Here is a 15,686-nt window from a genome sequence, read left to right as displayed (position 1 = left end):
TTCCAAAATTCGTCGTTTTGATATCTTGAACTGTTTATGAGATATGACTATTTTTACTACCACTTGATTTGTGAAGCACAAGAAAGGTTCGGATGCGCCATGAGCGACCTGTCCGCAGATATAACAACCAATATCTCAAGAATGAAAGGAGATATTGTACTGGTCTCAACTTTAAACACAATTTAGATAAATTGGTTACATTTCGTACGCAATAATTTATGGCCTTAAACGAACTATATGGAAAGTCTACACAATGTGATTTTACCCCTGCAAATTCTTAAAAATTATGTGCAGCCATGTACTCAATTTCGTGCAGCACAGTAACTATGACGAATAACAGAAATAAATTCGGAACTTTATCATTTAAGGATATCAAGCTATAGGTTTTGGAAGAATCAATTTTTTTCACCGAATAGTTTTCGTAAAATCGGATGTTAAGTAACTCATAGTTGCCATCACGTTCGCGCCACTGCTTTGCTGAGAAGACATGTGGCTGTCGCTATCTGTTGTGTGTCCTGCAGCAACAAGATACAAACACATTTGAATTCAAACGTTGCCAGATGCAGCGGGAGACAGGCAGCGACACAGATGTCGCTCACTTAGGACACTTCCGTAACTACACATGCGGTTGTGTTTTGTCACCTGAAGCTGTCGCGTGCTGTTGCTCGCTTCTGTCACTCATGTATATCACGGCCTAGGAGAAAAAAGTTGTTGTTCCGTCCAACACCAATAACAATAATCTTTGTTCTTCTAATCCCTGTCTGCTGTCAGGTGACAAAAATAACAATTTAAATTTCCAAACACTAAAGTCATTACCATCTTTTTAATTTGCATGTATGAGCTCTGCTTCAGTTCATGTTTTAAGTATTCTCTTCATCCTCAAATAAAGATATATAGAAAGAAGAATGTGTTAAGATATGAAAGGGAAAGAATTGGAGAAAGATGTTGCTATGCTTAGTATATTGATGCTGTGAATGCAATAAGTGACATGGGACTTCGTGCATAATAGTTGCTATTGTCTATGATTTTATGACGGAGGACATTTTGTGATGTATGACCGTCCATTATAACATGGAGTCTTTTGGAGGCAACTGTTCGTGAGCAAGTAGTTTTCTGTTGTGTGGTCTCCACAAAAGGCACGAGTTTATCGTAATAATGTTGTGTGGCTGATTTGCACGAGTGGATTCTGTTAGGAGTTGCTTGATGTTTGATAGGTACTTGAAGTTGGGAGAAGAGGGACGGCAGGGGGGTGTGGGGGGGCAAGAGCTCTTTTGGGCCATGGACCATTGTACAGAAATGAGTAATGACATTTTTGTGATGTAGAAGCAAAGTGGGTTGTAAGGACTTCTCTGGACAAGGGATGCAGTTAACTTGTGTGATTTTAGCATGTCTACCCATGGATAGTGAACATGAAATGTGATCCAAGGAATGTGAGAGAATTGTGTTCTTATTTGTCATTCATTCAGCTGCAGATTTTTTCTCCGATCATCTTCAATGCTAGGGTCACTTAAGAAAAAATTCAACATCCAGGCAGCCACGTGTCTGGCATTGTGAAACTGGAATCATCTCAATCATACAAAAAGTGTCTTCCTGTTTGAAACTAGCAAAAATTTGTACAGAAACAGGATAAAAAGATGTTTCTATTATGTATGTCTAAGGAAAATATTACCTATAATACAGAATCTTGTAGATATGATCCCAAATACAGGTATTTCTGTTATGTAATCTACTGAGTGATGTGGACCACAGTTTTTGCATCATTCCATTGAAATATTTTGTAGTTGTTGTATGGTCCTTAGTACCATCTGTTAGGAGCAGAACATGTCATGCAATGTGTACATGATACTGAGTTAAATTACTGCATTTAATTTCATGATATTGTATTGGCTGAGTTTACAGTTTTAAGACTTGTATGTACTAATTTTTAGGTATTCGGGACTCCAAACAAACATCCAAGAAGTCAGCCATTCATTGACCATGTCTTCACGTTCTCTGTGCTTGACAATCGAATATGGTTTAGAAATTTTCAGATTCTCTCTGAAGATGGTGCTCTTACTGAAATAGGTATGTACAAGTTGCTTAAAATGTAACAAGTGTGTGTTGATATTTGAATTAATTCTGTAAAACAAGATACGAAGTATTATTCCAGACTGAGAATATTATGAGCAGTAGCACATTGTAGACTGAGAAATGAGTATATTCTGGTAGGTATACAAGCTTTTAATAGCTAATGAGATAGATAACTTTCCACTGAGCACTTAACTTCACTAAATGTTATGACATTATGTGACATCAGATGTGTTAATTCCAGAATTGCTGTAATAGTAGTGACATAACAGTGCTAAAGAATTGAAAACTATTTTAGCATATTATAGAAGAAATGTTGCTTGTTTCAATATTTAAAAATAAATTCCTCAGTATAACCTGAGTACAATGAAGTTGGGGTGTACACATGTTTTGCTTGTTATAAATTTCATTACACTAATTTATGCATATGTTAGATCTGGATCAAGGGAAGGTGTGAGGCAATTGAGAGAGTATAAGGTGCAGGATGAGAAGATGGTGGGAAGATAATGGAAGATGTGACAGAGAGGAAGACATTTGCTTTTCAGTGCCAATAACACAATAGGAGTTGAAGGAAAAAAAGTGAAATTTCCTAACGTGACAGTGATTGTATTTGGGAGGGGAGGTAAATACAGCATTTTAGCAGGGAAGGAATAGTGTGGAAAATGGCAGAAGAAGAAAAGTGAGGCTAGGGAAAGAGGGGGGGGGGTGAGGCTTCACAAGAACAGATCATATGGTGGAAGTACAGTTCCCACCATATGTGGTGAAGAAGATATTCTTTCTCTGAAGGGAAAGAGTAAAGCAAAGCAGGTTAAAACTGAGCTTGAACTAAAAAATAAGACATTTTGAAAGGACTGAGGTGTGTGTAGGAATAATGTATTTGGATGAGTGATTGATAATAATGCTACACTTCTGGGTAAGGTTTTTGGGGAACGTAGTGTTTTGTGGGGAATGAGATGTGGGAGCTGTAGTAGATCAGCAAGGGAGGTTTTGGGGGTAAAAGGGGCTAGAGAGGATGTGGTGGATAGATAGAGGGAGTCCCAGGCGCAAAAAAAGTGCAAGTGGCTGAGGTACCATCTTCAGATTATGTTCAAGAAGGTAATCCACCTATTGGAGGACAACAGTCTATTTGAGAACTGGGTGGTAGGAAATTATTGACAAAGGGTGGATGGATTTTGCAAGTGGAGCAAAATCAGCAAATTATTCTCTGTGATGCAGTGGTGTGATGATCTAGAGACAGAGTTGTGAGGTATACGGATTTTGGAATCAGAAAAGTGTTTGTATGAAAGGATGGATGGCAGTCAGAGATGTTGTTGTGGTCTTCAGTCCAGAGATTGGTTTGATGCAGCTCTCCATGCTACTCTATCCTGTGCAAGCTTCTTCATCTCCTAGTACCTACTGCAACCTACATCCTTCTGAATCTGCTTAGTGTATTCATCTCTTGGTCTCCCTCTACGATTTTTACCCTCCACGCTGCCCTCCAACGCTAAATTGGTGATCCCTTGATGCCTCAGAACATGTCCTACCAGCCGATCCCTTCTTCTAGTCAAGTTGTGCCACAAACTCCTCTTCTCCCCTATTCTATTCAATACCTCCTCATTAGTTATGTGATCTACCCATCTAATCTTCAGCATTCTTCTGTAGCACCACATTTCGAAAGCTTCTATTCTCTACTTGTCCAAACTATTAATTGTCCATGTTTCACTTCCATACATGGCTACACTCCATACAAATACTTTCAGAAACAACTTCCTGACACTTAAATACTTGATGTTAACAAATTCCTCTTCTTCAGAAATGCTTGCCTTGCCATTGCCAGTCTACATTTTATATCCTCCCCAAATAGCAAAACTCATTTACTACTTTAAGTGTCTCATTTCCTAATCTAATTCCCTCAGCATCACCCGATTTAATTAGACTACATTCGATTATCTTCGTTTTGCTTTTGTTGATGTTCATCTTATATCCTCCTTTCAAGACACTGTCCATTCCATTCAGCTGCTCTTCCAGGTCCTTTGCTGTCTCTGACAGAATTACAATGTCATCGGCGAACCTCAATGTTTTTATTTCTTCTCCGTGGATTTTAATTCCTACTCTGACTTTTTCTTTCGTTTCCTTTACTGCTTGCTCAATATACAGATTGAATAGCAACAGTGAGAGGCTACAACCCTGTCTCACTCCCTTCCCAACCACTGCTTCCCTTTCATGTCCCTCGGCTCTTATAACTGCCATCTGGTTTCTGTAAAAATTGTAAATAGCCTTTCGCTCCCTGTATTTTACCCCTGCCACCTTCAGAATTTGAGAGAGAGTATTCCAATCAACATTGTCAAAAACTTTCTCTAAGTCTACAAATGCTAGAAATGTAGGTTTGCCTTTCCTTAATCTAGCTTCTAAAATAAGTCGTAGGGTCAGTATTGCCTCACGTGTTCCAACATTTCTACAGAATTGAAACTGATCTTCCCCGAGATCGGCTTCTACCAGTTTTTCCATTCGACTGTAACGAATTCGCATTAGTATTTTGCAGCCGTGACTTATTGAACTGTGTAACGTTGTTACTTCAATTTGCTATGAAAGCGGTACTGATAGACAATAAAAGCAGGTTAAAGCTGTGAGCTGTCTGGGGAAGTTAACCTTGCATTACTGAGCAACTGTTTCACCAGGTATCCAGTCTAGCTTACCAAATTCCCAACCAGACTAACTTTAATTATAATCTTTTAATAGTCATACGACAACCGGTGATACGTATACAAAAAAGAGAATTTAAATAAAAAGAAATAAATCAGTTTATATTTGGAAATTTATTTTAACATTGATCATTGAAATTTCAGCATATTAAACTCAATTCATAACTAAGCTGGTGCCGTATTTAGGATTGTGAAAATGAGAGATTGTAATCTTACGGAGCACATCAAATATGGAGCCAAGATTGGGAGACTGCATACAACACTGCATTCATAAAATAACACACGAAGAACGTTGAAACATATGCAAGAGGAAATTAACCACAACCAACCGATTCAATTTTCACCAAAAGAAGATACGTTCGTAGCACAATCCAGTCCATCATGTAATTACCACACACTGGTATACTAAATTCATACTAACTCTGTGAAATCTTCCCGAAAAGAATAGCTGAGGGCTACTTTGATGATTACACCACATGCATCATGTGGTCAACTTGGTTTACACAAAGAGTGTAACTCCACAATAATTTTGATAATTAAAATAAATTAGATCGAAAAGCAGTTTACAAAAGAAAAACCTCGAACTGGTTACTATCGTCTTACTATTAACATGATGGGTCAAACAGTTATATAAGCACGTGGTAATGGTCTCACCAAGTACACCCCACGTGGGTTGAACATAAAGAAAAGTTGCTATATTGAAAAATATTGTCAAGACGAGACGTTATAATCACACAAGCATTCGCATTTAAGATTGATGATCTTAGTTAGAGTTACTGATCAACACGTGGTTCCACTATACTCACAAAGTAGTGACAAAGCAACTACCGGAAGATATTCTGAACTTCACACGCGAATTACACTGCGTTGCAATTTACGATAACATTAGATATTTTGGAGATAAACCTGAAATAAAGGTGGTTAAATTTTTAGTTAGGCTGAACTTAAGAAATCCATTGTCCTACGGACTTAGCAGACACGCGCTTAGCCGGAGATCTTACCACTTCAGACGCTCGCCTGACAGACTGACCTGCGCTCCTACCGAGCGTGCTTCCCAGATACGAATGGAAGTGGCCAGAGAGACAGCTTCCTATGCCAACATGACAAGGGACGGACAGAAACATGCTAAGAATGGAAACCTCTCTGCTTTTAGAAAGTGTAGCTACCTGTTCCGACGTTGGTCCTACTGTTCTCTAGCAGACAGGCTTGTCTGCTACCCTCAAGCATGCAACTAGAAACACATTTGCTCATTCATCCTCTCACACAGAAGGGAAGGGGGATGACAGTATCTTATCATATACCGTATATAAAAGAAAGTGGATGTAGGTTCCGTATGAGACTGTGAACATGAATTAAATATAAACTGTGTTTTAAAGTGTAGTAGTGTGACAGATCGTTCTTGTTTATGTGTAAAAGTAACACGTTTCACTGCTCAGTGTCCTCCCAGATAGTCAGAAATACCACAGTAAATTTATAACAGGAATTAATGCCGTAAATGACAACAGATTTAAGAAATTAACATGAAAGGAATCCAACAGAGACCTTTCAACTGATAGATAATTCTCACATCTGTCAACACTTTCTTTGGGATTGGAATTATTATATTCTTCTTGAAGTCTGAGGGTATTTTGCCTGCCTCATACATCTTGCTCACCAGATGGTAGAGTTTTGTCAGGACTGGCTTCCCCGATGCTGTCAGTAGCTCTAATGGAATGTTGTCTACTCCGGGGGCCTTGTTTCTGCTCAGGTCTTTCAGTGCTCTGTCAAACTCTTCACGCAGTATCATATCTCCCATTTCATCTTCATCTACATCCTCTTCCATTTCCATAATATTGTCCTCAACTACATCACCCTTGTATAGGCCCTCTATATACTCCTTCCACCTTTCTGCTTTCCCTTCTTTGCTTAGAACTGGGTTTCCATCTGAGCCTTGATATTCATGCTAGTGGTTCTTTTCTCTCCAAAGGTCTGTTTAATTTTCCTGTAGGCAGTATCTATCTTACCCCTAGTGATACGTACTTCTACATCCTTACATTTGTCATCTACCCAACCCTGCTTAGCCACTTTGCACTTCCTGTCGATCTCATTTTTGAGATATTTGTATTCCTTTTTGCCTGCTTCATTTACTGCATTGTTGTATTTACTCCTTTCATCAATTAAATTCAATATCTCTTCTGTTTCCCAAGGATTTCTACTAGCCCTCGTCTTTTTACCTACTTGATCCTCTGCTGCTTTCACTATTACTTGATCCTCTGCTGCTTTCACTATTTCATCTCTCAAAGCTACCCATTCTTCTTCTACTGTATTTCTTTTCCCCATTCTTGTCAATTCTTCCCTAATGCTCTCCCTGAAACTCTGTACAACCTCTGGTTCTTTCAATGTATCCAGGTCTCGCCTCCTTAAATTCCCACCTTTTTGCAGTTTCTTCAGTTTTAATCTACAGTTAATAACCAATAGATTGTGGTCAGAGTCCACATCTGCCCCTGGAAAAGTCTTACAATTTAAAACCTAGTTCCTAAATTTCTGTCTTACCATTATATAATCTGACACCTTCCAGTATCTATATGCTTTTTCCATGTACACAACCTTCTTTTTTGATTCTTGAACCAAGTGTTAGCAATGATTAAGTTGTGCTCTGTGCAAAATTCTACCAGGCGGCTTCCTCTTTCATTTCTTACCCCCAATCCATATTCACCTACTACGTTTCCTTCTCTTCCTTTCCCTACTATCAAATTCCAGTCACCCGTGACTATTAAATTTTCGTCTTCCTTCACTATCTGAATAATTTCTTTTGTCTCATCATACATTTCATCAATTTCTTCGTCATCTGCAGAGGTAGTTGGCATATAAAATTGCACTACTGTAGTAGGTGTGGGCTCTCTTGGCCACATTAACGCGTTCACTATGCTGTTTGTAGTAGCTTACCCACACTCCTATTTTTTTATTCATTATTAAACCTACTCCTGCATAACCCAATTTGATTTTGTATTTATAACCCTGTATTCACCTGACCAAAAGTCTTGATCCTCCTGCCACTGAACTTCACTAATTCCCACTATATCTAACTTTAACCTATCCATTTCCCTTTTTAAATTTTTTGTGATTAGGAGAGCGGATGTTGCACTATGGTAACTCTACTTGTAATAGGCCAGCACAACAGCTGTCATTCATACTGCAGGACCTAGGTGACTGGTGTGCATCTGGGAAGCAGATTTGATGGGGGAAGGGGGGGGGGGAAGTAGAGAAATAAGAAGTAACGAAGAACAGATGATTGAATTATAGATAAGGAAAGAAAGACACCTACAAAGCTGTGATAAAATTAGGTGCAGGGATGAGAGAGAACGAACTGGAATATGTTGTTGTTGTTGTTGTTGTTGTGGTCTTCAGTCCTGAGACTGGTTTGATGCAGTTCTCCATGCTACTCTATCCTGTGCAAGCTTCTTCATCTCCCAGTACCTACTGCAACCAACATCCTTCTGAATCTGCTTAGTGTATTCATCTCTTGGTCTCCCTCTACGATTTTTACCCTCCACGCTGCCCTCCAATGCTAAATTTGTGATCCCTTGATGCCTCAAAACATGTCCTACCAACCGATCCCTTCTTCTAGTCAAGTTGTGCCACAAACTTCTCTTCTCCCCAATCCTATTCAATACCGCCTCATTAGTTACGTGATCTACCCATCTTATCTTCAGCATTCTTCTGTAGCACCACATTTCGAAAGCTTCTATTCTCTTCTTGTCCAAACTAGTTATCGTCCATGTTTCACTTCCATACATGGCTACACTCCATACAAATACTTTCAGAAACGACTTCCTGACACTTAAATCTATACTCGATGTTAACAAATTTCTCTTCTTGAGAAACGCTTTCCTTGCCATTGCCAGTCTACATTTTATATCCTCTCTACTTCGACCATCATCAGTTATTTTACTCCCTAAATAGCAAAACTCCTTTACTACTTTAAGTGTCTCATTTCCTAATCTAATACCCTCAACATCACCCGACTTAATTCGACTACATTCCATTATCCTCGTTTTGCTTTTGTTGATGTTCATCTTATATCCTCCCTTCAAGACACCATCCATTCTGTTAAACTGCTCTTCCAAGTCCTTTGCTGTCTCTGACAGAATTACAATGTCATCGGCGAACCTCAAAGTTTTTACTTCTTCTCCATGAATTTTAATACCTACTCCGAATTTTTCTTTTGTTTCCTTTACTGCTTGCTCAATATACAGATTGAATAACATCGGGGAGAGGCTACAACCCTGTCTCACTCCTTTCCCAACCACTGCTTCCCTTTCATGCCCCTCGACTCTTATAACTGCCATCTGGTTTCTGTACAAATTGTAAATAGCCTTTCGCTCCCTGTATTTTACCCCTGCCTTCAGAATTTGAAAGAGAGTATTCCAGTTAACATTGTCAAAAGCTTTCTCTAAGTCTACAAATGCTAGAAACGTAGGTTTGCCTTTTCTTAATCTTTCTTCTAAGATAAGTCGTAAGGTTAGTATTGCCTCACGTGTTCCAACATTTCTACGGAATCCAAACTGATCTTCCCCGAGGTCCGCTTCTACCAGTTTTTCCATTCGTCTGTAAAGAATTCGCGTTAGTATTTTGCAGCTGTGACTTATTAAACTGATAGTTCGGTAATTTTCACATCTGTCAACACCTGCTTTCTTTGGTATTGGAATTATTATATTCTTCTTGAAGTCTGTGGGTATTTCGCCTGTCTCATACATCTTGCTCACCAGATGGTAGAGTTTTGTCATGACTGGCTCTCCCAAGGCCATCAGTAGTTCTAATGGAATGTTGTCTACTCCCGGGGCCTTGTTTCGACTCAGGTCTTTCAGTGCTCTGTCAAACTCTTCACGCAGTATCTTATCTCCCATTTCATCTTCATCTACATCCTCTTCCATTTCCATTATATTGTCCTCAAGTACATCGCCCTTGTATAAACCCTCTATATACTCCTTCCACCTTTCTGCCTTCCCTTCTTTGCTTAGAACTGGGTTGCCATCTGCGCTCTTGATATTCATACAAGTGGTTCTCTTCTCTCCAAAGGTGTCTTTAATTTTCCTGTAGGCAGTATCTATCTTACCCCTAGTGAGACAAGCCTCTACATCCTTACATTTGTCCTCTAGCCATCCCTGCTTAGCCATTTTGCACTTTCTGTCGATCTCATTTTTAAGACGTTTGTATTCCCTTCTGCCTGCTTCATTTACTGCATTTTTATATTTTCTCCTTTCATCAATTAAATTCAATATTTCTTCTGTTACCCAAGGATTTCTATTAGCCCTCGTCTTTTTACCTACTTGATCCTCTGCTGCCTTCACTACTTCATCCCTCAGAGCTACCCATTCTTCTTCTACTGTATTTCTTTCCCCCATTCCTGTCAATTGTTCCCTTATGCTCTCCCTGAAACTCTCTACAACCTCTGGTTCTTTCAGTTTATCCAAGTCCCATCTCCTTAAATTCCCACCTTTTTGCAGTTTCTTCAGTTTCAATCTGCAGTTCATAACCAATAGATTGTGGTCAGAATCCACATCTGCCCCTGGAAATGTCTTACAATTTAAAACCCGGTTCCTAAATCTCTGTCTTACCATTATATAATCTATCTGATACCTATTAGTATCTCCAGGATTCTTCCAGGTAACTGGAATATATATTACAATAATGGTGATTCCAGGAATAAACCAAAAGTCAGGAAGGGCAGCCACACAACTTTTGAGCTAGCGTTATTTTTCTAGTTTTAAACACAAACTCGCATCATTGTTTTCATTCATGATTGTATTGCAACTTGGGAAAGTAGAACATGTCTGTCGTACTACAGTGTCGCTTTGTAAACTGAAGCAGAAAATAAGTACCGTCAAATGGGGTTATTTTGGACACGGGGGTGAATTCAGACAGTATGGCTTATTTGCTCTTTGCCACTGCATAGAAACAAAGAGTTACTTATTTTAACGTCCGTGCGCCAGTTATTTTAAGCGCAAGGTTGCATTTATCACTTCCCACAACTTTTATTTTACGTCAATTGTTTCCCTAGGTGAATAATTGATGAACAATCTCAATGTTAAAAATCCATGCTTTATCATAAAATGGAAATTTTCTATTGTTGCACCGAGCGGGAAGTTATTGTAACCGTAATTGTCGATGCGCTCAGTAGCTAACAGCATTGAGACAATTTCTGTACAAGTTTGTCAAGTTTCTTATGCAAGGTTATAAAATAACGACGGTTTTTGTAAAACTGTATACTGTGTGGGGCGATTTCGGACAATGCCAAGAACGTATAAGAGCAGGAGAGGTGCCAAAGTACAGTGTAATTATGACCCCTAACTTTGAGATAAAGCTGTTCGTGATATTCAGAGTGGTAAATTATCGTACAGAAAAGCATGAGATTTGTATGGTATATCTAAATCAACCCTACAAAATAAAGTGCAGAAAGCAAATCCGAAAAAAAGGGAGGACAGCCAGTGCTAAATAAAGAAGAAGAAGAAGAAGAAATGTTGAAGCAATGTATCTTGAGGGCTGCATATTGGGGATTTCCCTTCACTAAATTGTATATTAGATATTTAGTTAAAGGCTACCTTGTTAAATCTGGCCGAAAAGAGAAGAAATTTCATAATAATTTTCCAGGAGAAGAATGGGTGCATTTATTCCTCAAACGACAGAAGATCGTTCTGTTTGCTTAAGCGGAAATATTAAACGAGCTCGTGCAGAACTTATCTGTAATATATAAAATTCATTATATCATTCCATATCACTTATTCATAACAAAGGGCTACCTTAAAATGTGTAAAATGTCACCAAAATCAAATAAAAAGCATGTTGAATTTTAAAAAAGGCAGTAACTGCCCGAATTTGCCCTCTACATACTGTAACTTCGGACAGTCCATGGGGTGAATTCAGTCACTTTAAGTGCCTCAGATAAATATACCTACACATACACTTTCTGGTTCTGGGATATTTTATTCGTTACACATATACCCTACCACTTCCATAACAATCAAAATAATGACAAAATCATCCTGTTTGACGGTACCAAGATGGGAAGAGGGTAACTAGACGGAAATTGATGGTCATCATAGCCTAGAATAAAAGAAACAAAACCACTTTTTTGTTCCCATCTGTATTATATGTGCATTATTTGTATTATTTGAGCTTTGTCACAAATGATATCTCGTAGGTTGCATTGTGTCCTGACTTTAGCATTCTTGTTCCCCTCCCATTAGTAATTCATCAGCATTTATGAAAGAGAAAGAGAGAAATGAATAATCATGTAATGCCATATATCTCTTTCTTTCTTTCTTTCCCCTGTTTAGATGGGGCAAAGATACTTTAGTTGGAATCACACCAGGATTTTGCCTTGTATCACTTAATTTTATATTGGCTTCTAAATTAACTTGTGTGCTGGTTTTGAGTACATGGGTTTCAGTAGTTAATTTAACTGAATCTTATTTCTTTACAGTAAGAGGGGAATTTTTCTCAATTACAAATATACAGGTATCTATTATTTTAGGTAATGATTAGATGAATTTAAGTTCTGTATGGTGTGTCTTTTGGTCATTATTTGCAGCTATTTTCATATGATAAATGTTTTCTTGTTAACTTTTTTCATGTCTACAAAATAAGTTTATGTTAAGACAGTATCCCAAAAGTTTGTTGTGGCCTGCAAATGAGTGTAAGTGTGCAGGCTTGTGCAGATAACAATATGAAGGTGTTTTGTGGTTTTTGCATTGTCATGTTATCCATTTTTTATTTTATTTTATTTTTTTATTTTTTTGTTAAATATTTAACATTTAGTATCAAGTTTTGAAGAGGGGACACTCATTAGATATCTTGATAGAAAAATTTGTATTCTTTCAGTAGAAAGTACATATAAATCTATTTGCTTATGTAATTCTTAATTTTCTTGTTTTAATTGTTGTTTAAACAGAAGTAGGGAATTTTATAGGTCATATCTTTTTTTAGGACCACGATTTGTGTTGAATCCTGTCAAGATATTTGGTTCAAGTTTTGGTGGGCAGACACTGTGGGAGAATGCCTCGTATATTTCTCCTGCTAAGGTACGTTTTCTATACTTTGACTTCTGTTGGTGCTGGTATTCTGTTGATTGTGTCCTTTTTTTTTTAATTTGCTTGCCAGTACCTTTTCAGTGATTCCTTTGTTCTGCAAATGGTGCTTTCAACTACATTAAAATATATTTTTCTCTGATTACACTGTAAGTCACTGTACAGTGTGCCTGAGAAATCCCTAAGTGTATAGTCAAAACGGTATATTATATATTCGAGTACTTACATACACTGAAGAGCCAAAGAAACTGGTACATCTGCCTAATACCATTTAGGGCCCCCACAAGCACCCAGAAGTGCTGCAACACAACATGCATGGACTCAACTAATATCTGAAGTAGTGCTGGAGAGAATTGACACCATGAATCCTGCAGGGCTGTCTGTAAATCCATAAGAATACCAGGGGGTGGAGATCTCTCCAGAACAGCATATTGCAAGGCATCCCAGACATACTCAATAATGTTCTTGTCTGGAGAGTTTGGTGGCCAGCAGAAGTGTTTAAACTCAGAAGAGTGTTCCTGGAGCCACTCTGTAGCAATACTGGATGTGTTGGTGTCACATTGTACTGCTGGAATAGCCCAAGTCCGTAGGACACAAGGAACATGAATGGATTCAGGTGATGTCAGAGACGTATCTAGACATATCACGGGTCCCATATCACTCCAGCTGCACGCATCCTACACCATTACAGAGCCTCCACCAACTTGAACAGTCCCTTGCTGACACGCAGGGTCCATGGATTCATGAGGATGTCTCCATACCCTTACAAGTCCATCTGTTAATACAATTTGAAACAAGACTCATCCGACCTGGCAACATGTTTCCAGTCATCAACAGTCCATTGTCAGTGTTGATGGGCCCCAAGCGAGGCATAAAGCTTTGTGTCGTGGAGTCATCAAGGGTACACGAGTGGACCTTTGGCTAGCTCGGAGATGCTGTGTCTCAACGCCCTTGCACCGATTATAACACCACATTCATATTCACTCACATCTTGATAACTTGCCATCGTAGCAGCAGTAACTGATCTAACAACTGCACCAGACACTTGTAGTCTTATATGGGCATTGCTGGTCACAGTCCTGTATTCTGCCTGTTTACGTATCTCTGTATTTGAATACGCATGCCTATACCAGTTTCTTTGGCACATCAGTGTATAAAAACCACATATCCAACCAATCATTTTAGTTCTTTTTACTTTTATTTGTGTCTATTGGCAGTACTACACATTTCACCCCATAAAGTCACTTTTATGACAAAGTGTGAATACCTGCTAAGTTAGTAATCATTTTTTAAAGAATAATCGTGAAATTTTTAAAAATTGAGACAGGGTTAATGAAACTGGCACACCAGCAGTAAAATGTTTAGCCAGCACGGTACAGCTAGGCAAAAGTTGTGTATAATCTGTCACATGGAACTCATAAGAAATTGGTTTCCTCAGGTTTATCTGCTGAAGATATGCAGATGGAAATGTATGAAAATTATAAGAGCAATTTTATGTTCTCTTGGAGCTTCTCCTCTTAAAATTCATAGAGTCGGTAAACGCGATATAAACACAATTTCAAAAGCACAAACTTTAATAAGCAAACAAATAACTGCTAGTGGTTTGAACTGTGATGAGTTACATCAGCAAGCAGCTTCAGGTAAACAAGAGTGTATGGATTACCTGATGGTATTCAGCTATTGTCAAACGTAAAAGAAGAACTTCACATATCTACTCGTGTTTCGAAAATTCAGATTTTCAAGGGTGCCAAGGAGTTGGTCCATTAACGCTTTGGAGACCAGCCCCTTAGGAAAATCTCAGTTCTAGGAAACTGTGCCTTTATTTAAAGTGTTACTGGCACATATGTAATTGATATATCTTCAAAAGATCAAGCTTCAAGATCTGTTTTTCATATTTACTTTGGTTCTTTGATAAATTACAAATTTTAAAATAATGATGACAGAAAGTATAATTATCCTTAAAAAAAAGTGAGTTATTGAGAATTTTTTTCCTCTTGAGCTTCCAAAATTTTTTGCTCACTCAACAAACAGCACAATTGCAGAACAGGGCGAAACCTAATAAGTACACGCATGGTATTACATCAGTGCGGTCATATTTGTGAGAGCAGCTATTACGTTGGCTAATGTTTCTTTAGAGATAATTCTAGAAATTGACAACAAAAGGCAGCACCAGTCAAGGGACAGGTAGTGAGACGTATGTACAGGGTTCTAATATGCAATGCGTCCAGTTTTCAATGGTAAGTGACTCGTCGATGAAATTGCAGCCTGACCTACACTCAGGCTTGGTCTACAAAGTGTTAGAAATTCACAGAATGAGGAGGATGCTTAAAAGAGTTAGAAAGTTGAAAAGTGATTTTAGCATGGTTAGTTCAGTAGCTTTCAAATAAATTGTGAGATCTTACAACAAGGTGCATAGACTTCACTGGATAATTGTAGACTTCCTGGGGGGGGGGGGGGGGGGGGGGAAGGCATTCATAGAAATTTAATATTCTGTAAAGAAAGTAATGTTATTCCAAGTAGTGGTCACTGCATGGATTGTATGTCACTTTTGTGATAGGTTGTTTATTTTTGCAGCAAATTTTCAGTCTACTTCAGCCCCCACATGTCTCAAAAACTATAAATCCAAAAGTGATAAAACTTGTAGCAGTTATAAACAAGCTTTGTAATCAAATTAAGTGGAGAGATCTAGATTCTCAAACCTGGAAAAAATTTGTCATGACAAAGTTTGACACTTTTGAGTGTTACCAAACATAATGAACCAGATGCCATCAAACTTAAAATAAAGAAGTTCAAATTTGGGCAAAATTTTTGAAATATCACCATACCAGTTTTGTCATTCTTCATTTAAAAGACTGCTACTCACAAAGCTAAT

The 15,686-nt window shown here is 38.3% G+C and overlaps 1 protein-coding gene across 1 annotated transcript in view; it reads left to right on the top strand.

Annotated features, from left to right (window-relative positions):
* The window catches only part of LOC126236304 (ribosome biogenesis protein BRX1 homolog), a 63,928-nt gene that overhangs the window by 44,509 nt on the left and 3,733 nt on the right, over positions 1–15,686 (top strand). The window contains exons 5-6 of the mRNA XM_049945505.1: positions 1,929–2,064; positions 12,714–12,808. Of these exons, the coding sequence (XP_049801462.1) occupies positions 1,929–2,064; positions 12,714–12,808 (231 nt within the window). The remainder of the gene's footprint in view (positions 1–1,928; positions 2,065–12,713; positions 12,809–15,686) is intronic.

The sequence above is a fragment of the Schistocerca nitens genome, chromosome 2 (assembly GCF_023898315.1).
Source record: "Schistocerca nitens isolate TAMUIC-IGC-003100 chromosome 2, iqSchNite1.1, whole genome shotgun sequence".
NCBI classification, from domain to species: domain Eukaryota; kingdom Metazoa; phylum Arthropoda; class Insecta; order Orthoptera; family Acrididae; genus Schistocerca; species Schistocerca nitens.
This window is presented reverse-complemented; position numbering and strand designations above follow the sequence as displayed.